Raw genomic sequence first — 26,005 nt, 5'->3', positions numbered from 1 at the left:
GAAAGGAAATAATGCTCTTTAATGTCACAAGACCAGCTCACTCTCCATCTGTGACTGTTAGCACAAGTCCTGTAGACCTGCTGCTCCAAATTTTTGGCCTGCTGATTCCCCTTCTGCCAGTGGATGGTAAATGAACCATCTGCGGTGAGACATTACTGTAGGTCACAGATTCAAGCAAAGATTATTATTATAAGGGCACGTTATAACTTTGCCAGTGTCACTGTATTCTAGCTTTAACAGTGCTCTCTGCACCTGAATTGAGTATGATGGGTCTTTCTTTGACTCCATACAAGGGGGCTTACTAACTAGTGGATTGAAAGAATTTGTTTTAAATCAGTGTTATTGGTGTAGATCCAAAAACAATATCAAAACAGAAGCTTTATTATAACATGCTTGTATCTGAATTAAAGAAAGAGGTAGTTTGGTACAATAGACCAAGTATTGGATTTGAAAGTTCTTGATTTGAATCCTGGCTGGGCTCTTAACTACCTGTGTGACCATAGGCCAAGTTGCTAAACCTCTCTGGGACTACGTTTCCTTACCTGTAAAATTAGGGGTTGGGCTAGATCTCTAACAGCTCTGAATTCTACAACTTCCATAATTATATAAATATTAAAATTTAAAAATGCTTTTGAATTCTAATAATGCTAAAGTTAGATGGATATTTTATGGATATTTTATGTACATTTTAAAATACTCTTTTGAAATATTTCATATTTTATGATTATATATGCATAAATATGAAATATTTCTGTTCCTGTTACTTAATTGTTAAAATGTGGAAACAGTGATTAGGTATTCAAGAAGAAGACAGTGTTAGTAGATGGGTATTTAAAAATAAACTGACAAAGAGAAGTCACATGTAGGCCTAAACACCTGGAAAACAATGAAACAGAACCTATTTTTGGTAGTTTTTTGAATATCACATTCATTAAGTATAAAATGATAGTATTATAATATCTATGTAGAGATAAAATACGAGTTTATTATCATCTAAATTTCATGCCAGGATTGAATGCTGTTCTGATATGCTCATCAAAGGAAGCTTAGCAGAATGAACAGAGAGCTGGCTTTAGAGTTAGAAAGACCTGGGTTCAGGATTTCTCTCACACACACATTCTAGCCATGTGACCATAAGCAAGTCACTTAATCTTTTATTGCCCCAGGAAACTTTATTACTTTAAGTTACCCATAAGCTGCAGATCTGCATGGGTGGAAGGAGTTTTCTTATGAGATGTTCCCTATTGCATAGATCCGCAGCCTACCCTCCTTTACCCCCAAATTAAATTTGTTAGTCCTCAGAATTCACTTAATCTAAAAAAAATTTTTAGTCAATTAAAAGTACCCTGTGTTGTCTTTCATAGCATATGAAGTTATACACAATTTACTTTTTCCTAGGTGAATCCCATCTTTTACTGGTTGGAGACCCTGGTACAGGGAAATCTCAGTTTCTCAAATATGCAGCAAAGATTACTCCAAGATCTGTGCTCACCACGGGAATTGGATCTACCAGTGCAGGTATTTGATGTAACAGTGTTGAATGATATGACAGTACCAGAGCTTCCTGGCTTTGTCTATAGGCTAGAAAGAAAAAGCAGTAGGGGAAGTCAGCATATGCACAGTAGGCCAAAAGTCACAAAGGGGTTTCAATATTTAATAACTCTTATTTTTTGTTTTAAATTTATAATACACACACACATACATACTGTATATGTCATAGTATGTATATATGCACATATATATATGAAATAAAGAAAAGATAATTTTCAAAACGTTATTAAAACATCAGAGCCCTTCATAACTTTTGGTCCACCCTGTATAAGCAGGTATATTAAATAAATGCCTATTTTTCCAAAAGACTAGGAAAGGTGGGTACCTTTTTATTAATAAAAAGAGGCTTCATAGTCTCTTTTGTGTTGGCAACATGAAAATGGCTATCAGTCCTGATCTAGAAATAAGGGAAATATTAAAAATAAACGAGCAAAACACTCCTTTTAAATATCTTCTTACTGTCATCATTCCCTCAGGTTAACTCATACTGCAACTCCTGTGTTTTGGTTGATGACCTTAATGAGTTCTTGTAGCCAAAAAAAAATTAATCATCTGGTGATAAGCCTCTCTGTACTTAAAACAGGTGTACATATTCATAGACCCATATTCAAGGCCTTCCTAACTGGATAAGGCTTGCCAAGACCTTCAACAATTCAGGGCCATGCCACAATGAGACACCACAGTAGGACTTTGGTGGCAGATGCTTTTTGTGAAAATATTGAAAGAACCTACCCACTTTAAATTATTTCTGCATGAAAAACATACTTATTCTTCAGTGTTGTTCTTACATCTCTTTTTAGTGATGACCTTTAAAAATGCATTTACGAGACAAAATATACACTACTCCAGGAATCACTCATTCTAACTAAACCTGAAATATAAAATTTTAGAGTTGCTAATGAAGCACAGCTCTGGTTATGTCATTCCTCTGGTACAAGGACTCAAAGTCCAAATTCCTTATACTGTTCTCCATGCCCAGGTCCTAACTAACCCATCTTATCATCTATTACCCCTTTAAATGCATCCCTACCCTTGGCCAACCTGGATTATTTGCTCTACTCTAAACAGGCCACATTTTGTGGGTGCTATTCACTGTACGTGAATGGCTTTCTTCCTTCTATGACCAGCTCATATGTCATTTCCTTCTTGAAGCATTCCCTGATCTCTCCCTAATGATTATGCTCTCATTCCCTTGATTTGTATGTAACTCTCATGGTATTTTTCATATTCAGCCTTATGTTGTAGTACTTGTCTAACTTGTCTGATATGGCTCTTCTCCATTAATTATAAGTTATTTGAACACAGGGATATTGTATTCACCTCTGGATCCTCAAAGTGCCTTTAACATAAGCAAGTAAACACTTGTTACATGAACACATGAAGCAGGAAACCATATTGATTTTACATAATCAGATCCTTAAAGAATTTTCAGGCTGTAGCCTATCATGGGATAAGAGGGCAGAACCAACTGATATAAGTGTATTAAGGCTATTGGACATTATAAAGATCCAGATATACTATGCAAGGTAACAGCTTTGGGAAACTTAGCATTAAGAGATTTCAGCCATGAGAGAAATTCCAATAACACAAAAGGGGACAAAATTCTGAGGGGTGGCTTGATGGTCAAAGAAGAATTCAAGATATCAAAGATTTGGAAAGGAAAAGTAGGTCCAGCCATATTGGCTTAACCAACCAAAGATTTTCAGAACTGTCTGCTGGGGGAATTTTTCTATGATGATCCATGAATTTCCTGATTCCATAATAGATTTAGTAGCAAAATAGATTTGGTTTGTATAGCCAACTTTGCTGAAAGACATTCACGGAAAAATGTATATACATGTACTTCTACTTATTTGTTTTAGGAAATGAAACTGCCCTTTAATGAAAAATTAGAAGCTACCTTTCCATAGAGGGAAAGCAGCAGTAGTTTTAACTACTACAGTATAAAAACGTACCTTTTAGCATCATATTCATAATGATCCTTCAGCAAAAGATATTAAGAGCTTTTTAAAAAAGTATTTCCATTATGTATAAAATTTAGTACTGACAGATTTTTGATTGTGAAAGTCTTTTGCTGCCACTCTCAATTTCTGCTATAGTTTTAGTTAGAGAAATTTAGTCTTCAGTCCCTCCCATCTAAAATACCTTGCATAATAACACAACTAACATGAGCTTGGATTTCAGTGGTATGGAATAGATTTTTTTTTTTTAGGACAGAAAATGCTTCATACTTGTTAATTTTAGATTCTACCTAAGAGATTTTTTTTTAATAACTTATTGTTACATTCCACATACAAATACTATATAAGTAGGTAGGAGTCTCTGAATTGAAAGGGGTTAGAAATTCAGTTTTTATAGGAGAAACCAGCAGTTTTAACAGCGGCTTCTTGCTTGTATGCTTTTCTAAGTCCTCACATCCCATTGGCTTATAGTTCTCTATAGTGAATAAACTAGTAGGCTGGAAGTCAGCAAGGCCTGGCTTTGAACCCCATGTTCCCCGGAAGTGCTTACTAGCTTTGTAACCATGGGCTTATTGCATTACCTCTCTGAGCCTCAGTTTTCTCATCTCTAAAATGGAATTGAAGTACCTACCCTCATAGGGCTGTTGTGAGGCTCAACTAAGAAAATGTAAGAAAGGTGCTTTGAAAAATCAAAACACCATATTAAATGTTAGCAGTCCTCATTCTCTGTAAAACAAGATAGCAAGGGCCAGAATGGTGCTTCTCTTCTAGCTGCCCAAAGAAAAACAAGTATTTCATGGGGCATTAGTAGTTTCAGAAAGAGTCTACAGATAACACATTACAGAGTTTAAGATGGATATGGAGACTTCCCTAATAGCTAGGAACAGCTGCTGGTTCACTGTACCAACATTTTTTCTTAAGTTTTGTGCCAATATCATGTTTGAGACATATGAGAGATGGTGTGAGAAAAAAAATTAACAGCAAAAGTATAGAAAAATTCCTCCTTCATATTTGAAGGACCATCCTGTTCTCTTTTTATTCCTTTTGATCTTCATAGGCTGAGAATTCCTTAAGTCCACCTGACTCCCCCCAGCCCCATCTTGAAGCCAAATAGTTAAGTCATTGTGTGAGTAGAATCCCAAGATCTACATATGGATTACCCATGCTTTCTGCTCACTTGCTTGGTGTTTTATCAGCTCAAATGGTTGTCCTTGTTCTCTCCCACCCCCTCACCCATCTGTTCAATTGCGTAAGTAAACTGTTCTGCCTTGTTTTCTCAGCACACAATTATTTGAACTAATGGAGTAAAAAAAAATTTAAATTAAAAAAAATAATTTAGTGTCCAACTTCTTAGATGTGGTTCAGTACAGGCTAGGATATGGTGTGTAAGTACAAATGCGAGTACAAAGGAGAAAAAAATTTACTTGATACAAATTTTTCTTTCATACCTAGAGGTCTAAAAAATTGCCTTTTTATAACTACAAAGTTTTGACACCTAAAAATTACTTGTGTCACTTAGAACTTAATGATTTTTTAAACCGTGGAATTTGGAATTTATATTTTAAGAGCTGTTTTTAAAAGCTTTCAGCTTTTTGCTGCTTTCAGAAAATATGAGCCATCTACAAATTCTGGTAAATGTTTCATCGTTGACTCTTACAAACTGATCACTCTTATGTTCCTAATCAAAAGTCAGTAATAAATTACTTTATTTTGTATCTTGCCTCATAACTTTGTTTCTAACAAGTATATATGACTGATTCTCATATTACTGTTAGAATAACCAGGAAGAAGTATGCCAAGTATATACTTAAAGACATTGCAAGTTTTAATAGCTTTAGGGAGGTCAAATATTAGAAGGTATCACTGTATGTACATTCCAACATAGAAAGTTCTTTTTTGTTTGGTGATGGATCATTCCCTACAAAAATGCTGATTCATTTCTATGTGGATGTTCCTACAGTGGTCTCAGGACTGGCTCTGGGATTTCACTGGTCTAGGGAGATAGAAACAAGGCACTCCCCACTACCAACACAGCTTGGTACTTTCCTTCAACTTTCCCTCTTAGAGGATTGCCTAGACTGTTGAGAAGTGAAGTGACTTGCCTAAGGGGTTGCACAGCTAGCATTGTGTCAGGAGTAAGACTTGAAATCAGATCTTCCTGGCTTTTCACATCTCCATGTAGCATTTAGCCTAAGTTGTCTGTGGTCCTCGGCAGGTACTCTGGGCACCTCCCTAACACTGTAAGTTATTGTCAACATGTGCTGGTAGGAGTTTCCTTATCAGGGAATTTCTCATACCAAATCTGTTCCCTACCCCTAATTATTTTGAAATTAGGAGAAAAAAGATTTAAAATTAGGGAATAAAAGTTTCTGAAATGTACTGGACAATAATAATAAACAATAACAGCAGTTAATATTTATATAAGCACTATAAAGTTTACAAAGTGCTTTATATATTATCTCATTTTAAAATGAATTAGTTATTTAAAATTTAATAGATATAGAATATTTAATAATCTGGGATATCACATTTTAAAAGCATAACATAGGGAAAAGAGCACTGAATGTGAAGTCAAAAGATGTGGGTTCTAGTTCTGACTCTTCTACTAACTAGCTATGCCACCTGAAATTTTCCCTTTTTACCTTTTGGGGCCCTACATTCCTTTTCTATAAGTGAAGGGGAAAGGGGGAGAGTCTAAGGCCCTATTTCAGCTCTAAAAATTACGGTTCTGTTCTAACATTTTGCAAAATTATCCAGTTAAGAAATTTCTTTTATTTAAGTGACAAGTATTAGTAGAACACAATACTCATATTTAATTTCCTCATGCTCAAAACAGCTTTAAAAATATAATTGTGGCATGAAGTTTTATATATATAAAACTCAGAAGGCACTCAGCTGTAAATCTAGATGTCTTCTGTGGGATCTCTAAGACAGTAATTTTAATGGGAAGATCATCTGCAGGACCCATGAAAGAGGAACAGTCCTGATTTTAAATTAATGGTATCTATTTCAAGATTATTTTTTAAATTCCCATCAAAAAACTCCTTTAGGAAATCTCAATTCTAAACACACCTAACTTCATTTTTTGCCTATGTCTTGTATTAAAGTTGGAGAAGAATCATTATGTCTGAAAACCATACTTTGCAGAATAGCAAATTATCTAATGTTATAAAGTCACAGACTCCTTGTTGAGTCTGTAAGTTTTATATCAGTGTTGTCAGGAATGTATTGTTATGCATTATTTAAAAAACATTAAACAGTTCTGGATATTTAATGGAAGAAGTGGAAACTGACCCAGACTCATGTCCATTAAAATAAGAGGGGCTTTGGTTTCTTTTTTTTTTTTTAATATGTTGAATATCTCTGAAGTTGAATTTACCTATAGTTGAATCTGTCAGAGTAATTTGAGGGAGCAAAGGTTGTTTAGGAAGTGAGCCTATTTTTAAAAAGGTTTATATTTACATAGATATTTTAAATAAATGTGTAAACAGCTGAACTCTACTGACGTGTTTAACTCTTTACTCATTTGCTCAATGTTGGACAGTAAGAGGACTGTGTAGATGATAAAGGAGGTTATGTACAATCTAGAATCCTTTGTAGAGATTGAGCTTCAAATTGCCTGTTTTGAGGAATAAACATGTGCTTTAAAAGAAATGGAAATTTGCTCCAAAATTATACCTCACTATGGCTTCACAGAAGCAGACATTTTAGGATAATAGAGAGAGATTTTTTTCTTTCTTTTCACTTTGGTTAAAGTGAGATTTGCTCCAACCTCTTATTAATGGTTGGTGAAATTGGTCTGCTTTAATCATCTTGTCCAAGAGATCATGTCATTATTTTTTTTTTCATCTTAGTCTAAGGATTCATTTTTTCATTGTTGGTGCTCAGATTGTATTACAGAGGAGAAAAAGAAAATGTAATATATATGCTTTAATCAGATTAGTTTTAGAGCAAATAAAATAACACATTAGAGAAAAAAGAATTACTTAAAAATAGTTGTATTTATATTCCACAATTTGATCAAATACTGGTTCTTATAAACTTTCTACAGGATGTTTTTAAAACAAATTCTTCACATTTTGTCTTGACTATGTACTTACGGAATTTCAGGGAAATAGTTCTGTTTGTTTTTATAGCTTAACATGTACTAAAGGGATGGCAGGTAGTCACATGCAGTCCATATGGGATTCTAACATGACATTTAATGAATTTTCTGATGTTGACCATCCCTTTGATGCTGAAGGCAATGCATCTGTTGAAAGAAGTGACTGTAGGTTTGGGTTACTGCTCTCTGCATCTTCCAGTTTTTCAGTATTGTCTTCCCAGTTAATGTGGAATCTTGTGACCCTGGGATTAGATGCCAAAATATTCCTTTGAAGCTAGAAGTGAGGAAGGAAAAAGTAAGTTTAGATGGTAAGGGCTAAATCACTTAGTAGAATGTGGTACGCAAGTAAGCTCTTATTTAATAAATAATCAGACAGCTAGATGGAGCAGTGGTTAAAGCATTGGTCTTAGAATCAAGAGGACCCAAGTTCAAAATCTGCCTCAGTACAAGTAGGTACTAGCTGTGCCACTCCTGGGCAAGTCACTCAACTTGTCTTAGTTACCTCATCTGTAAAAAGGGGGATGATGATATTAACTACCCTCACAAGGGTTGGTGTGAGGATCAAATGAGATACAGGTAAACCTTACATAACGTTTACTGTGTGTGTTTGTAAAAGCCTTAAAGCACTAAGTGTTAGTAGTTATTATAAATGTCTCATGTTGGTTCACTAAGAGGTCTCCACAGAGTAAGCTGTAAAATAGTGTAAATCAAACTTCAGTGGATTGCAAATGAAGTTTAGAAATAGTTTAGAAAGAAGTTTTTTCTAATGAACCCAGAATTACAGGAGTGAATGGAAAGAGCAATGCATGGTGAATCAGAAGTGACTTAAAAAACTTAATTTTTAAATGTCTCAGTTTCCTAAAAGCAAGGGAAGAGAGCACAGAGTGTTTTAGATGATGAATGTTTTTAGAAGTTTAGGCCATTTTGTTTTATCTGTTCCACTGGTGAGATAGGCTCATTGAGAGTTATTTACAGTGTCAAAGAAAAAAAAAACCACTTCGATAATTAATAATAAAGATACATTGCAGATCAAGGGAAGAGATTTCTTTTGTTTTTTCAAATGCTTCATCTATTCCCAAAGTAATGTTCTGGTACTTTTTAGAAATACAAATAAACTCAGTTACCTTTTTCTCCAGTTAATCAATCTATAAGAATTCATTAAACACTTATGTGCAAGGTCAAGAGTGATTTCACCACTCATTCACCCTCTAAAAGGTCAGTCACAATACTACCAAGCTTCCTTATACAATAGTGTTATCATGCAGAGACTATTTCCTTTCTTCCTAAATTCAGAATTAGCTGACAATAAAGCCACCTATATGGTCTATGCCCTATCTGTTTAAAATGCTTAAGATTCATGTACTGGAGTGAGAAAGGGCAGATCAATTTTTAAAATGTTCTTCCTAGCTTTAGTTTAGAATTTCATGCTGTTAATTATGGAAAATATGTACATTAGAACAAGAATTACGATATCAACAGCTTCCATGTTGTTTCACCATCTGCCTCTGTTCATTAGTGGTTTCTCAGCCATTTAAATAGTAGGACTCATTCTTAGAGCAGGTTGGAGGGAGAAGACACACAAGGACAGGACAACTTTCTTTCTTTTTTTTTTTTTTGATCTTTTGTAAAAGGAAAGGCATGTTATTATACAAACCTTAACCTATAGCCCAGATTTGGGAGTTGGTGGTCTGAACCTGCAAATTCATCAGTTAAGGGAACGCCTAGTGTAGCAACTTCCTCCACTGATGGGCTGACTGGCAGCTCCTCTGCAACTTCTCTAAGAGTTGCCTGAACAGAAGTGAAGTGACTTGCCCATGTGTTAGACACAAAACTTAAAACCCTAATTCTTCCTAGCTCTTAGGCAGGCACTCTATCCACACTACTGCATGCTGCCTTGTGGTGTGTGTAATTATTTTATACACACACACACAATTAAATTGAAATTCATTAAAATCCCACCCATCTCCAAACAACGCAGCCTATGCTCTGGCCATCATCTTTGTTTCCACCCACAACTGCCAACAACTGGGCCATTTGATGGTTGGGCTTTCTTCATCTTATCCTGCTGGGAACCAGACCTAATTAAATTTCATTAAATCCCAGCCATATTCTCATGATGGTAATTCTCATCTCCCTCCTGACTACAACCCTTGTTCCCTCTGTTCTGGTCTTATTCAGAATGCCCCTTCTAGAACATCTCTACAATACCTAACATGTAATATATAATAATGTAAGTAGACCACCACCCCCACTTTCCAGCTCTGCTTTATTGTCTTCCTTCATTAGAATGTAAGCTCTTTACTGTCTCATTTGTCTATATTTATGTCTTAGGTACTTAGCATAGTGTCTGGCCCATAGTAAATCTTATTCACCCAAATGAACGAATTCTATAGCTGTGTATTTCCTATGTATTGGTTTGGCAGATCTGCTGTTATATTCAACCTCACTTTGTTTTCAGTCACTGTAAATATTACCAGTTAATTTCAATACAGTTTATTTCACAGTATTCCATCAGAAGAAACTAAGGAAAGCACAGGAAACCATGAGTTTTAATTCTTAGCTCTGCCATTCTGTGACATCAGGCAAGTTACATAAACTCACCAGGCCTCAGTTTCCTCATTCTTAAATTGGGGACAGTGGGGCTTTTTGAAAAGCTGTCTGAATTTACACATCTTTCATTTTGAACTTTTATATACTGAGGGGTAAAATTATGAGATTTTCTTAGCTATGCAATAAAGAAAAACAAAAATTAAGAATTATTAATAGGACTGATTAAAGTAGAAGCTCTTTTTAAAAGAGACAAAAGACATTAAACAAATTTACTTCAATCAGACTCAAGGCCCAAGATTCCTCATCTTGGTCCTTGGTTCTTCTTAGTTCTTTTAAAACAAAAAAATTTGAAGAGGCAGAGAGGTAGCTCAGTGGATACAGAGCATTGTCCCTGGAGTCAGGAGAACCTGAGTTCAAATCCAGCCTCAGACACTGTATGACCCTAGGCAAGTCACTTAACTCCAACTGCCTCTCTCCTCCCATGCTCCAAAATGGAAGAGTCATCCTTCACAAAGGGAGACTTTATTAAATTTTATTCTACCTTCCTTCTGTACTTCAGTTTTTATACTCAGTTAACTATGAATACTGTGGTAACAATATTGTCTCTGTTGGTGATCTATGATTGCTTTATGGTTTTTTGTTTGTTTGTTTGTTTGTTTTTTGGCGGGGCAATGGGGGTTAAGTGACTTGCCCAGGGTCACACAGCTAGTAAGTGTCAAGTGTCTGAGGCTGGATTTGAACTCAGGTACTCCTGAATCCAGGGCTGGTGCTTTATGTTTTTAACTTATTCTTTTTTATAATTTAGGTTTGGCATTTTATTAAATGCACTGTTTATTCAAGTTACATATGAGCAAAAGTTTTAATAATTAAGATTTTTAGCATGATTCTAAAAGAATGGGTTCTAACACAGTTTCAGGTTCTGACAAGCAAACCTACAATTCTAGGTTAATTACAATGTTAGTTATGAGACAGAAGAATTCTTTTCAAACATAGAGGGGGGGGGCGGACAGCTAGGTGGCGAAGTAGATGAAGCACCGGCCCTGGGATTCAAGAGGACCTGAGTTCAAATCCAGCCTCAGACACTTGACACTTACTAGCTGTGTGAGCAAGTGTAAGCAAGTCACTTAACCCTCACTGCCCCACAAAAAAACAAAAACAAACATAGAAGTGGCTTCAGAATAGAGATCTGCTTGATGCTTTCTCTGTTTGTCCCCAGCAATAGTCACAAAGCTCTGCCTAGGAGCAGAAATAAGGGGAGTTGCAGGAACCAAAAAAGATTAAGTGGAGATGAAGAAAGGGTGGAATGTAAGTCATTTCATCCCCATCTCCATTCCCGGCGTCAAAAACTAAAGGTCTCTGGTATTGGGAAGTATTTATCTCAACATCTTCCCACCCCACCTGATCCTATCTGTGTCCTTTCATAGAGTCCTTCAGAGGCCTTCCTGTTCTATAGCATTCAGCAGTCATGGGTGACAGAATCAAGACTTAGGACTACTATTTATTTTACAGATGAGGAAACTGAGACCCAGGAGGTTGTGACATGCCCAGATCACACAAGTAGTAATCATCAGATTTGTGATTTGAACCTAGGTCCTCTAACACTGGAGGCAGTATTCTTCCCACCACACCATATTTGTGTGTCAATGGTATGGCCTCTTGTCCCCCTCCCCCGCCCACACTTGTCCATAATGACGTTTTATGGCACTTCTCATAAACTGGTAAAATGTTGCAGGTTATACATGCCTATCTAAATTCTCTTCACTGTTCACCTAAAATTCTGATTTTTCTAAGACCAAGGTTTTGTGTAATTGTTAGCCATTAGAACTGGAAGTGCCATTAAGCGACCATTTATTTGGTCCAGCTGCTTCATTGAAAGATGAAAATACTGGGACTTGGAAATTCACATGCCAAAGGTCCCACAGATATGACGTGGAAGAGATGGCATTTGAACCCAGGTCTCCAAATCCAAATCCAGTCCTCATTATAGCAACAAAACTTTTTCCCCCTCCCTGCGGGGCAATGGGGGTTAAGTGACTTGTTCAGGGTCACAGAGCTAGTCAGTGTCAAGTGTCTGAGGCCAGATTTGAATTCAGGTACTCCTGAATCCAGGGTCAGTGCTTTATCCACTGTGCCACCTAGCTGCCCCGCAACAAAACTTTTAAGAGATGGGCATTGTAGCAGTAAGTGCCTAAAATGCTAAGTAATTTCCAGATGCTACCTATCCCCAAAGGGGAAGATTTCAAAAAAATTGGAAAAATCTACAGAGGTTGAACTAAATATTCCATAAGGTCTCTCATGCTCTAAAAATCACTTGCTACTAAGAGCTCTGGAATACTGAATCATGCCTCTTTGGTAAATTTTTCTTCCATGAATTAAACTATTGACCTTTATCCCTAGATGAAATAAGAAACCAAATTACATTATTTGGTGTGTATAAAAACAGAGAATGAAGCAAAACAGGAACATCACTGGGAAGAAAAAGTAGCTGGCTACATGTGGTTAGACAATGCTCCAAATTTGATTGCTCATCTAGAGAAGGGTACGCACACAAGGTTGAGAAAGGGAGTGGTCAGGGCACAGAACCCCCCCCCCCGCCCCCAAAACAGAAATCAGCATCTCTAGGTTATGATGAAGAACATTAACTAAATATCCCCTGGGTACCTGACACTATCAAGTCAGTTTTAACTAAATAAACCTTACCTGTTTCAGATGGGTAATATTGCTGGTAGGCAACACTACACTGAATATAGGGAAAGGTTATTAAAACCTTTGAAATGAAAATGCGGGGTAGGCAATTGCCTTCCCAAAGGCCACAGGTCTAACGTAGTTAGCTAAGCCAAGAGATCTCAGAGCATATCATAAACACTGATTACCGAAGTGTTACAAGGAGAGAAAATAGAACACAGTCATCCAGAATTATGAGACAGTTAGACTTCAATTGTGGTACTAGCACCAAAACTCCAGAATCTGACTTATAACTATTTCTTATTTAGTTCCTCACTTATTACAAAAGCCATACATATAATGCAATATAATCTGCAGCTTCCCAGAAATCAGTTTTTGTCACCTTTGAATTATGTGGTAAAAGCACATTAATTAAAAGATAAGCTCGAAATGTTACTTACCTTAGAAAAGTCTGGTTTTACTGGTGGGTTTTCCCTTAATTCTGTCTCCGTATATTCATTATTTACATAATAGCCAACTCTAATAAATTCTTGACCTCGATAGGTACATGTAATTAGCACAACTGTTACACCTACTGCATCTGCATCTGGAATAAGTCCTGGATTTGGTGCATCAGCCTAGAATGATTCAAAAAGAGGGTAAGGAGAGGAAAGGTCAACTGCAGTCAAGATGAGCATTTCAGTTATCTTGACTACCATCAGATGAAGATACAACAGTAAGATCTAGAAAGTATTTGCAATTGTGCATGTTTATTTTTGAGACTTATAGCTAGCTAGAAAGAAGAGTTCGTGTGCTTCCCAAGGTGTACCTCTATACCCTTGAAGGCATCATTGTATCTAGGGAAAGTTGTATTTTTCCCTCCATTTTTGATGTTTTGTGAAGAATTTGGCAACATCCAAAATAAGAGATTTATGTTATGTTAGCCAAACAAGCAATTAAAAGTTATCAAAGCCATCAATTTGATCATCTAGAAACAAACACTGTCTGTACAACACTTATCCCTCCAATTTCCTCTACCACCCAGCATCCTCTCATTCAACTCCCACTGCTTGCAACCATTTTGCAGGCTTAGATCTAAAACTGAAAGCAACTGAACAGACTGATATACCTTTAGAAGGGACTAACACATTAATTCCCAAAACATATTTTACAGTTACAGTGTGTCCAGCTTGACTGTCTAAGTATATATATATACTTAGATATACTTTATATATATATAATATGTGTGTGTATATATATACTGTGTGTGTGTGTGTGTGTGTGTGTGTTTGTGTATAAAAGAACAACATAAAGCAAGATGGAATCCAAGTGCCAAATTGGTGTAAAAACCCACAAAAATTCAATAAAAGATAAGATCATTTTGGGGTAGTCAAGAAAGGCTTTATGAAGGGCCAAGTGGGTTGGATTAATAAAGCTGGAAAGAAAGCATGTGAAGATGTTCCAGTCAGGAAAAAAGAGGCCTGGGGGTGGAAATAAGCACAGCATATGCAAAACATGGTATGGAAGAGAGTAGTATCTAGAGTATACTCTACACTAGACAATGAGAAACAGAACTGGATGGGTTCAGTTGGGCCACACTAAGAAATGTGAACTTGATCTTCATTGTTGTCGAGGAATATACAGCTTAGTAAATACCAGGGAAACTGGATCAGAGAAGCCTCTTAAGGTCATAATAATTGCCACAACCCAAATCTGCTGAGCACCTCCAATCTGAACATCAGTAACAAAATATTTTTCGAGTGTCTACTATGTTTGACATTATGCTATGGGCTAATAATACATAGTTATTAAGACATTCCCCTACTCTCAAGGGGCTTATAATATAGAAGGAGTGGGTCTCCCCTAGGATGAGTCCAGTGGACCTTCTCTGGGCTGAATCTGAATCACGGAATGCTAGAGCCTAAATAAAGGTCTCAGAGTTGTCTTTTTAAATGAATAAAACTTGTTTTAAAATAAGTTCATAGAACCCAAGTTAAGCTCCCTTGATCTAGTCTCACTCCTCTCCCCACCTTTAAAAAAAAAGATTAAGAAAGCAGCTACATTCACTCTGGGAGCTCCTCCAGTTTTCCCATTTTTCTAGGTCTCTGCCCCTTCCACCCCTACCCTATTAATAATGTGCAGGATGCCCCTTTATAGGCTATGCTTGCTTCTCTGATTTATGCCTGGTATTTAAGTCCCTGGCAGAAATGGGATGGCTATCCACATGTATTTGTGTGTATTCAGCAAGGAAAGGTTTTCTGAGAAGACAATATTTTAAAGCAGGATTGGGAAGCAGAGATCTGTTTTTGGCCTGGAAATACAACCATTCAAGTAGTCAGACTGACTTCAGGAGAGCCTTGAAGATTGCTCACTTGGTTGGGAGTAGGAAAAATGAAGGAAGATAGCTTATTGTGAAATGTAAGTCATTCCCTTGTCCATACATTGTTTTCCATGTTTTCCATGAGCAAATTGGTTCTGGACATTCCTGTAGATAATAGCATTTTGACATTTAGTTTGGATAGGCTAGTTGAAAGAGCTGCAGTGGTCCCTTTGGTTAGCCAGAATGCAAAATGCTATATATAGCTTATCTAGGGATCTTGAGACACTTTACTCCAGCTACTACCTCTGAAGAGTTGTTTGAGGTTCTTGTCAATTTAAACCAGAGACTCTTCAACCTGGAAGGGATCTCAGAAATCATTTAATCCAGTTCCTTCATTGGAAGAAACTGAAGCCCAAAGAGAAGTGACCTGCTCAAGGTGATAGAGAAATAGTGCCAAAACCAGGATTAGAACTCAGGTCCCTTACTCTAAGACTAGGGCTCTCTCCACAACGCTAGGTTGTCTCTCCTATCAGTTCATCTCTCACTACTGACATGCCATTAAGAAAAATCTCCTAACTATATGTAAGCAAACCAAGAAGTGACAGGAAATCAAAGTACTTCTGAGGCCAATCATTGCTGGGAAAACCATCCTTTACCCTACCCTAAAACACCCAAAGTATTATATTGGTGAGTTTGTTAAATGCACAAGTTTAAAACATGACCTAATTCTCATTGTAGTTCACTTTTCAGCTCCATGTTCTAAAGTCTAAGTTTTTGGATACATTTGTCATCCCTGATGCCCTCAGACAAAATGAGGGTGTTTTTAGTAGCACAGAGTGTCCCAAAAGTCTTAGTGCAGTTTTACTCTTTAATAGCTTTAAGGCTATATGGCAATAGTGAACAGAGAGCCATCCTGTAAGCCAGAAAGACCTGGGTTCAGATCATTCTTGACACAAACTGACTGTGTGACTCAGGACAAGTCACCTAACTTCTCAATTCTCTAGGGAACTCTAGTCAAGTCAAAAAGCATTTATCAAGTGTTTATTTCATACCAAACACTGTGCTGAGACTATCAACTGCAGAGAAGGTGCCAATAAACATTTGTAAAGGGAGCTTTCTCACCTAGGATTTTGCTATATCAATGAAACCATAGGCCTAGTCCCTTTCCCTATCCTAAAAAACACAACAAAAGGTTTCATGATGGGTTTTGTTGAACTCAAAGCAAACATCATCAACAAATATTTGTACACCTTTTATTGGCACTTGATTGCAGTACCCTAACACAGACTGTTACTTTAAGGAAATTTTTAAATCATAGGAAATAGGACAAATATTTCCTCCTTTATGGTAGCAACTCCTTTTTTATTCAATCATCTGCTGAGGTTTGCTTAACTCTTTATCTGCTGCCCTTTTATAATAATGCCTGCTGTATTTATTATAATGCCATCCACCTATGAAGGAGTGGGGAGAGGTAGGGATTGTAAGGGGAGACTAGGGCCAAGGATGGGGAAGAAAAAAAAATGTTCATATTCTTCTAACTTAAGGATTCACAATGTAAATTTTGCCTGGAGTGTTGTAATTTGTTAAGAGATACCAATATTCAAAGTCAAGTGCTAAGAATTTCTTATTTGGCTTTACTTTTGAGAATTTCACACTGCTACTCCCATCCATTGTCTGGGATAATTGAGAGCTGACTGAATTATTCTGTCCAATTAAAACTGTCAAAGGTCACAGCAAGCACTTATACAAAGGAAGTGCTAAATCAGAGGGTATGATTTATTTTTAAATAGGAATATACAAGAACTCATGTCAGAGTTTTTGTTTTTCTGCCTCTGTTCATGTTGGGAAAATAGCTGAAGGTATTACCAGTCAAAAACATGGTCCTGGGTCAATCTGGGGGAAGATTAGTTGATGCCCTTAAGTGATTAACAAGGACCAGTTTGTGCTTTTCACAGCTCAAAACAATTATACACTGATCTGTTGTTTACCTAGTAAAGTGATTATTTTAGTTCCAGTAGAATTGGGGTAAAGTAGTACAATGAGAAGATGTGTTGGGAAACTTGATTATAGGGCCACTCAAAAAATTATTTGCTTGGTATACATCTTCACACCTCTAACTTCTACTTTCCACAGCCCCAAAAGACCTCCATAAACTTTGCTACATGTCATATTTAGAATTTTAATTACCTCTGTATGGCCCACTATATATGGTCCCTTGACATCCTTAATAAGGCTTAACATATGTTAATGATGCTCAAAGTAAGGTCAGAAAGTCAGTGATCTGTGAGCATCATTCAAGGATTCATTCCATAGGCTACTCTGGCCTTTTGTTATATTCAGGTGGATAACAGAACAATGTGTATATTTGTGTTTCTGCCATAAGTCAATCATACTTATTAATTATTCTTCATTGGTGTCATTTTAATGACACAAACATCTATAATACTACAGGAAAGTAATTTCTAAAAACATTCCCTCTATGAGAAGAGTCAAGCACTTTGTAGTTTCAGGAAAAAGATGTAAATGTCTGTTTGCCTCAGTTTCCCCATCTATAAAATGGGAATAACAGAACCTATCTTGCAGCGTTATGAGGATCAAATGAGATAACAATTGTAAAGCATTACTGAAGTTCTTGGCAAATACTGCTATATAAATATTAGCTATTATTTTTAGTTATTAATAGAAGCATGGTGTTAAATAATAATTTTTACAAATATATAATAGACTTTCCAATAAGTAACTTATTGGTAAAAACATTTAACAGTAATCTTACCTGAAATACAAACATATGCCTTCCTGCAGGAACAGGGCCCACTAAAACAGAGTCTAATACTTGGTCGTATTCTTCACTTTCTGCTGAACCCACATAGATAATTTTCCACTCCAAGTCTAGAGTTAAAGACCAACACACATTACTTTACACTCAAGGATTACAACACTGAGTAATTCCAATATCCCCTTTAATATCAACTGTTTCACACCTCTTGTCCCTAAATCCACCTCACCATAGCATAAGATCCAGAAAACATTCTCAGTTTCCTGGGGAACCTAATCCTCTCCATCCCCTGCTCCTCATGCAAAATCTCTCACTTAAAAGAGTCAACCCATAAAACAGTAAAAAAGAAAAGGAAAAAAATGGCAATTCAGCAAAACAAACACATCAGCCAACGTTGATAATTCCATACCAATAAGGCTTTCTTAAGTTTTCCATAATCAGAGGCATGAAAAATCATTTGTAAACTGCCCACTTCAACTCTAATGACTATCTTTACCTTTATTCATTCACTCAGCAAACATTAATTGCCTGTCGTGTGCTGAGAAGATAAAGATTTATTTTTAAATGACTCCTGTCTGCTGTAGAGAAGCTTACATTTCTACTAGGGAACCGTTCACCTGAACTACCTTTTGGCACAGTTAATATGTTTTCTTTGAACACCCCATAGGTCAAATTTAACCTTTGTGTCAAAATAATAAACCCTAAGAAATGAGGCGTGTTTGGGGGGGGGTGGAGCTCACTGGGGCATGCCCGTTTGGGGTAACTTCTATGTTCACGTTATATATATACAAACTCTTGGCACTTATTGTCGATAGTACTTATTTAGCCAATGGCTCACCTTCCCAACTAGACTGAAATATTCTTGAGGGACTGATTCATTTAACAAACATTTATTGAGCATTCAAGGAACACTTCCACATACACAAACATTTACTGATGATGATTCATATAATAGCAGGGATCTAGATGGTTGGACAGCTCTTCCTCCTTTGACATATTTTAGAAAACTCCATTCTGCTTTACTTTGTGTAATGAAATTTCTCTATTTTGACAGTCAACTTTGCTATTCCTCTTTATCCTCAGACAGGCACATGATACACTCAAGAAATGTTCTTGTAATAATGGAGAGTTTAAATTTTGTACATTTTATACATGTGTATACACTTAATACACATAGGACTATTAGCACTAAGAGTTTCATAGCAAATTTATACTATCATGGCTCAAATAGGTTCTTGATGGATGGGGGAAAATGGCCACAAGAGAACATAGGTTCAACCTGGAGAAAGGACTATGGTAGGGCTAAGAGCACATCTCTTCTCCTTGGTTTTGTATAGGAACTGAAGGAAACTTCAAATAATATACAGAATGTTCCTTAATTGAGGGATTGTGTCTATTTGTAAATTTATATGCCTGTTTGGATATTTGAATTTATGAACCAGCAGGTGTTTATGACTTCTTGAAGAATTTATCTTTAAGAAAAATAACTTATTTCACTTTATCTCTGTATTCTGAATAATAATTATTTTGAGTGATTTAATTCCAGATCTGTATTTGTGTATAAAAGGAATGTTTCATAGGTCAGTTTTCAATCGGTATTGTTTTTATTTGTAGGAAACATTTCCCAATTGGTTATGAGAATCCTGTCAATATGGTGACAACTTAGAGAACAAGTGTCAAAAATGATGTGAGGGAAGATCTTTTGGGTCCACAAGTCTGGTTAACTACTGCCGTGCCCCATCTCTCCTAACTTTCTTGAGCTACCATTTACTGCCACTCCTTTCTTAGGTCAAAATATTCAAAAGGCTTGTACAGGCTCTGGAAGGACAGAACAGCAGTACTGTTCTGGAGCAATAACCTACTGTCCACCCACAATATTAGGTAGCAGAGTGATTACTGCATCCAAATACAGGGGGACCTGGAGGCAGATTTGGAGTCAGATGTTGACTCTGTGTATGACCTTGCTCCAAGTCATTTAAATTATTTGGGCTTTAGTTTCCTCATCTGAAAAATGAAGGGGGTGGACTGGATGATGTCTGAGGTCTTTCTTCCAGCTCTAACTCCTGACTGTGTAAAATAAGCATTTATTAAGCACTTCCTGTGTGCCTGGCACTGTGATAGACAAATGTTCTCTCATGTGATCCTCACAACAAGGCTGACATGTAGAAGCTTATGATCCTCACCTTACAGTTGAATGATTTGCTCAGTGTTACTAGGCAAAGTAGTATGTGAGGCCACATTTGAATTTAGTTCTTCCTGACTCCAGGCCCAGTTACCTATTCACTGAGCTACCTAACTGCCTTCCTAATAACAGTTGCCAATTATAAGTTACTCTAAAATTTTAGGAAACAAGCTCCCCAAAATTTGCGGTTTTCAAATTAAATGTGAAAAGCAGTGAATCAGATTACTGGCTCCATTGTGGTACTTATATTATGTGTTGAAACACACTCAATTCCTTTAATCCACCTGCCCTTTATTTTATGGGGGGGGGGGGCCGGTGGGGGCAATAAGGGTTAAATGACTTGTCCACACAGCTAGTATTAAGTGTCTAAGGTTGGATTTGAACTCAAGTCCTCCTGAATCCAGGACTGGTGTTTTAACCTAGCTGCCCATCCACTCAGGCAGACCTCATATTCCAAAACTTTTTGGCACCTTGGGGAATAGGGGTGGGAGGTTTGGTAATGACTAAGCTCAAATGTTTATTTAGGGGAAATAACATATCTTAAGTGATAGTGGTGTATTCTTGATATTCAACCCTGCAAACCCCAATACTATAACTGGTTTCTCAAAGTTAAAATGTAGTTTTTCCTCTGTCAGTGCAGGGGCTTTCACTATTCAAAACCATGGACCCAGAGAGTCTCTTCATCAGTTCTGAGTTTCTATATTCCTTATTAGCTTTGAGTCCAAAAATAGGAGGCACTACCACAAATATGCTTATGACTTGGGAAACTCATACTGAATTAATAAGTACCACTTATTCCTGGCAAAAAACCTTCCCATCCCACTTTTTAAATGTATTCATTTATCTTACAGTTAATGTTGATGGTGGCTAAGAGGTTTCAGCTGTCCAAAACGAACAAGGTGCTTTTGAATAATGAGAAAATACAGGTTGGGCCAAAAGTCACTCAGGGGGTTTGATATTTAATTTTTTTGTTGTTTTTAATTTACAATACCATAGCATCGTATACACTATATATGGGAAATGAATTTACATTAAGTGTGAAAAATCAAACCTTGTAAATGGCCAAGTTATTAAAACGTTATGACTTTTGGCCCACTCTACAGAAAACCAATCCTATATTTTGCTATTATTTAGCTTTACTTTAATTTTGTTAACTTTTAAAACGTGGCCCATTTTTTTGACCCATCAAGTTAAAAGAGCTGTGCACAAAGATAAAAAACTAGTTTAAAAATGGCAATAATCAAGAGAAAGGATACTTTATAAAGTTTATCAAGCTTCTACATGAGAAATTAGAAATAATTCTCAATTAAAATTTAGCAGCTAGGTGGCATAGTGGATAGAGCACTGGCCCTGGATTCAGGAGGATGTGAGTTCAAATCTGGCCTCAGACACTTAACAATTACTAGCTGTGTGACCCTGGGCAAGTCACTTAACCCCAATTGCCTCACCCCCCAAAAAAGTTTAAAAATGGCAATAATCAAGAGAAAGGATACTTTATAAAGTTTAACAAGCATCTACATGAGAAATTTAAAATAACTCTCAATTAAAATTTAGCATGGGGGGCAGCTAGGTGGTGCTACAGTAGATAAAGCACTGGCCTTAGATTCAGGAGGACTTGAGTTCAAATCCAGCCTCAGACACTTGACACTTACTAGCTGTGTGACCTTGGGCAAGTCACTTAACCCTCATTGCCCCCCCCCCAATGTTTTTTTTAATTAGCACCCATAATATAGTAGCATCAATGACATCTGAAATAGTATTTTCACATTTTGGAAACTAAAGATTTCACAAAATTCAAGAGAAATTTTTTGTGGGGCAGGGCAATGAGGGTTAAATGACTTGCCCAGGGTCACACAGCTAGTAAGTGACAAGTGTCTGAGAGCAAATTTGAACTCAGGGCTTCCTGAATCCAGGGCTGGTGCTTTATTCACTGCTCCACCTAGCTGCCCCCAATACAAGAGAATTTTTTTAAAAAACAGCTTGCTGTAAATTTTGTTACCTGAAATTGCTTTATTCTGCATACCACACAGATGAAAATAAAGATGATGAAATTTTCATCTTTCAAAAATAAGACATTTTTTAGCCCCATAAATATACGTTTACTACCCATGTGACTGAACAACCACTTAGCCTCTCTGCGTTCAGTTTTCTGATTTGTAAATCTAGGGCACTAAATAAATGATCCCTTCTAGGGACCCCTTCGGCATCTAAAACCTATGATCTTATTTAAGCACTTAGAACTTTTTTTTCCCTCACCTCTTAATATGTGTCTAAGTACTTTTCATTTGTTGATGGGTACTTATCTTAATAGCATGTCAACAAGTCCCTGAGCTTGGTCTTTTTAGTAGGTGGCACCCCAGATATGACCTGTGAAAGCTCCACCACTCTTCAATGGGCTCTGAACAGATCCCATTTCCAATCCCACACCTAAGTCCTCCATTTAACATATTTAACTCATTTATGCCAGTGTGTTCCACGTAACTTTAGGGGGAGGGTTGCAATTATTTGCCCTCTGAAAATGTTTTCTCCTAAAGTAATTTTTAAAGTTTTTTTTTAATTCCCAGAGTTATCAGTAATAACAGCTCGCTTGCCTTTATGGCGCTTTAACGTTTGCAAAGTGCTTTGCATTAGCAACCTCTTGTCCCTGGACATCCTCCTCGTAGTCACGGCTGCTTTGGATGTGATTCCCTCTAGAGCCTCTCAAATTATTTGCAGTTGTCAGAATCCCCGGGGATTGGGCTTGGCACCCTGCCCTCTCCTGGGGTTGGTAGGGGCGGGGGGCGGGTGTAAGAGCTCCGAGAAGAGCGAGTGTGTGGATGCCTGTGTCTGTACCCGCCTCCCCACTCGATTCAGGAAGCCAGAGAGGAAGGCTGAAAGCCTGCCCCGGCTTTTCCTGCCGGTCTAATTAGGCTAGGAGGAGCAAGGGTCCCCGGGAATAAAGTAGTGCAACTTTAAAGGGAGTTCTGCCCTTAGCAAGTGAGAGTCGGGGGAGGTGGGCAGGCAGGTGTTAGGAGTTATAAGCACTTACAGCAGCTGGGGGGGGGGGGGGGGTTTGCAAGCGGTGGAGCCAGCGACGCCAGGGGCTCAGAGCTCAATTTCTACTCTTTGGGTAAAAGATGGCTCCGTTTTCGAACTCTCCGGCGAGCACAGACACGCGCACACACCAGACTCAGCTCTTTTTCAAAAAAATCTCATCTCCACCCCCCCACCCCAGTCCCAGGCCACGCAAACAGGGGGGCTTGCATCCTCTCCCTTCGCGGGTTTCTGGGCACTGGTCTCTCGGCTAAGCCAACTCCTCATCCTGGAGCAACCAAGGGGTACTGAGGTTCCCGAAGGTGCCCGCAGGGCTCCTCTCTCCTCTCGTTAACCCTTCTCCCACACCCAGACAAAGCTGACAACATGGCTACCACCACTCAAACAAGTTACTTGTAACTTCAGCCCGGCTTTGCAAAAAAGCAGCGCGGGGGAACCGGGGCGGCTTCCCCTCCCTCCCACTCGGTCTCCCCGCCGGGGCGAAGGACACAATAGTGAAACGCACCCGCTTCAAGTTTCCCTCCAGCAGCAGCAACCGCCGCCGCCGCCGCCGCCGCCGCGCGCCTTTGGCCAAAGCCCCGCCGGCCCCTCCGGAGCTGCAGGTCTGCAGCAGCAGGAGCAGCAGCCCATCCTCCTCCTCCTTTCCCCCTTCCCTCCCTTCTCCCTTAGATGCATCGGAGAATAAAACTGAGAAAGAGTGGAGGGAGAGAAGAAAAAAAACCCACCAGGCCTTGGGAAAGTTTTCGCGTAGAAAAACCTGCCCGAGCGCCCGGGGCTGAAGCCCCCCTGGCGGGATCGGATCTACTCACCTTCCGACAAATCCTCTATGCACTCAAACGTGATTTCGAACTGAAAGGGGTTGTAGAAAGGAGAAGGATTGTCCAAAACCACTACATTGTTCACCTGAACCTTTGCCATATTTTGAGAGAGAGGGAGAGAAACCCCACACAAACAATAGGAATGGGGTGTTCTTGCAGCACAACCAAGTCCAACGTGTTGTGGCTGGGCGAAGCCCCCGCTCCAGCACCGGCCCCGGGCCAACGGCGGGCGGCGGCGACTTGGGAAACTTTTTGTCGTCTTTCCCTCCTCCTCCTCCTCCTCGTCGTCTTCTCCTTTTTTTTATTTACACCGGGAAACAACTCCACAGTGTTTTTGCAGCTTTCCTATTTCACTCAACTACAGCCCATTCTGCTCGGTTAACTAGCAGCGTGGGCCCCGATTGGCTGCACGCTGAGCTCTGACCCTCCTCCTCCTCCAGCTCCTGCTCCGGGAGAGAGCAAGATGGGCTCCCTTCCCCTGAATGGGCTCCGAAAGGTTCGCGGCTGCTCCACCTGCTGGCGTAGACGAGGACAAAGGCGGAGAACAAAGTGAGCCGGGTGACAGTCTGGGAGGAACGCCGGGGAGGGCTCCTCCGGAGCCGAGCGGGGCAGAGCGGAGCGGGCGCGCGGGCGACAGGGGGAGAGAGCCGAGGAGAGCCGGGAAGCCCCGCCCACGGGATTGTTTCCACGCTGTTCTCACGTAGGGTGTGTCAGCCAGTAGTTACCCGGGATCTGAGAGGGGAGGGGACATGGGAGGAGTGGGGAGGGGAAGAAGGAGGGATGGGGAGGAGGTAAAGGAGGGGAGGAGGGAGGAGGGAGGAGAGAAGAGAGGAGGGAAGGAGAAAGGGAGGGAGAGGGGAGGAAGAGGGAAAAGGAGTGGAGTGGAAGGGAAAGCAGAAGAGAGGGAAACGGACTGGAGGGGAAGGAAAGGGAAGAGAGATTGGAAAAAGAGGAAAAGGGAAAGGAAGAGAGCGAAGAACGTCGACTTTCTTAATGTTCTTCTATTTAAGATTAGCTCTGTTTCCTCTCACATCGAAGGATTCTGTTGAGTTCAGCAGATCAATGTATCCATATACATTACAGAAATATTTATATTAGTATATGTGAAGCATACACATGGGGAAGATTCCTTATGAATACGTATATTTTAGCAAACAAGATGCCTTCCTAACTTGAAGTCTTGGGGATGATCAGAAAACTCACTCCACATGAGCCAAAGTTCTAGCATCTTCTGAGGTCTCAGGCCCACCCTTTCTAGGAGTTCCTAACCTTTTTCATTTCATGGGCCTCTTTGGCAGTCTGGTAAAGCCTATGGTCTGCTTTGCAGAATCACATTTTAAATGCCTAAAAGAAAACATAAGATGACAAAGGAATCCAAGTATTTTGAATTATCCAAAAAAAAAAAATTAATCCAAGGTCATGGACTCTTAAGAATCCCCTCCAAGTCTTTCCATTTCTAGAAAGCCTTTCCTAAATTGAAAGTTAGAATTGTAATAAGGTTTGCCTCAGTGCTCTGTTGATAGAGGAGGGGAAAAAAGGTAAAAATTAGAAGGCGGGGAGAGGAACAGAGAAAAGAGAGAAGGGGTAGTTTGAAGAGATGAAAAAAGCAAAAAAAGACAAGCATTGCCAGACATTAGACATATTGCAAAATCTAGGATCCAAACTATTAGTAATTTTAGACATATTTTTTGCACTCAGAAATATAGTCAGAGGAGCCTCTGCCTGTCGAAAGCCAGTCCAGTGAGGGAAAATGTTGATTTATAGCCCATTGCTGCTAATAGAGGCTTTCTAATCTTGGGAAAGACGGCACTTGTAATATATTTTGTGGATTTTTACAATTTTTAACTTACTAGCAATTCCTGATATAAAATAGCAAAGCTAATATGAAAATTACTTTTCATTTATTCCATTCATAAAGCACCCATTTTAAAAAAACTGAATCATGGCAAAAACTACGCAGCCCTAGTTAAATTTAAAGAAAAATAATCTCATCTGTATCCTACTGGAAGCATAGTGGAAAGTGTCCTGGGTTACCTGGGTTCTAG

At 38.6% G+C, this 26,005-nt stretch overlaps 2 protein-coding genes across 2 annotated transcripts in view; one reads left to right on the top strand and one right to left on the bottom strand.

Annotated features, from left to right (window-relative positions):
• Positions 1-26,005, top strand: part of MCM9 (minichromosome maintenance 9 homologous recombination repair factor) — a 150,998-nt gene that overhangs the window by 49,256 nt on the left and 75,737 nt on the right. The window contains 1 exon segment of the mRNA XM_043962330.1: positions 1,399-1,518. Coding sequence (XP_043818265.1) covers positions 1,399-1,518 — 120 coding nt within the window.
• ASF1A (anti-silencing function 1A histone chaperone) lies at positions 7,431-24,626 on the bottom strand. The gene is made up of 4 exons (XM_043962331.1): positions 23,952-24,626; positions 17,925-18,040; positions 13,293-13,469; positions 7,431-7,891 (listed from the first exon to the last, which is right to left on the bottom strand). Exons 1-4 carry the CDS (start codon positions 24,058-24,060, stop codon positions 7,679-7,681), a joined length of 615 nt encoding a protein of 204 aa, XP_043818266.1. The 5' UTR covers positions 24,061-24,626; the 3' UTR covers positions 7,431-7,678.

Source organism: Dromiciops gliroides, chromosome 4 (genome assembly GCF_019393635.1).
Source record: "Dromiciops gliroides isolate mDroGli1 chromosome 4, mDroGli1.pri, whole genome shotgun sequence".
Classification (NCBI taxonomy): Eukaryota; Metazoa; Chordata; class Mammalia; order Microbiotheria; family Microbiotheriidae; genus Dromiciops; species Dromiciops gliroides.
The sequence above is the reverse complement of the archived record's forward strand: the minus strand, read 5'-3'. Positions and strand labels throughout refer to the sequence as shown.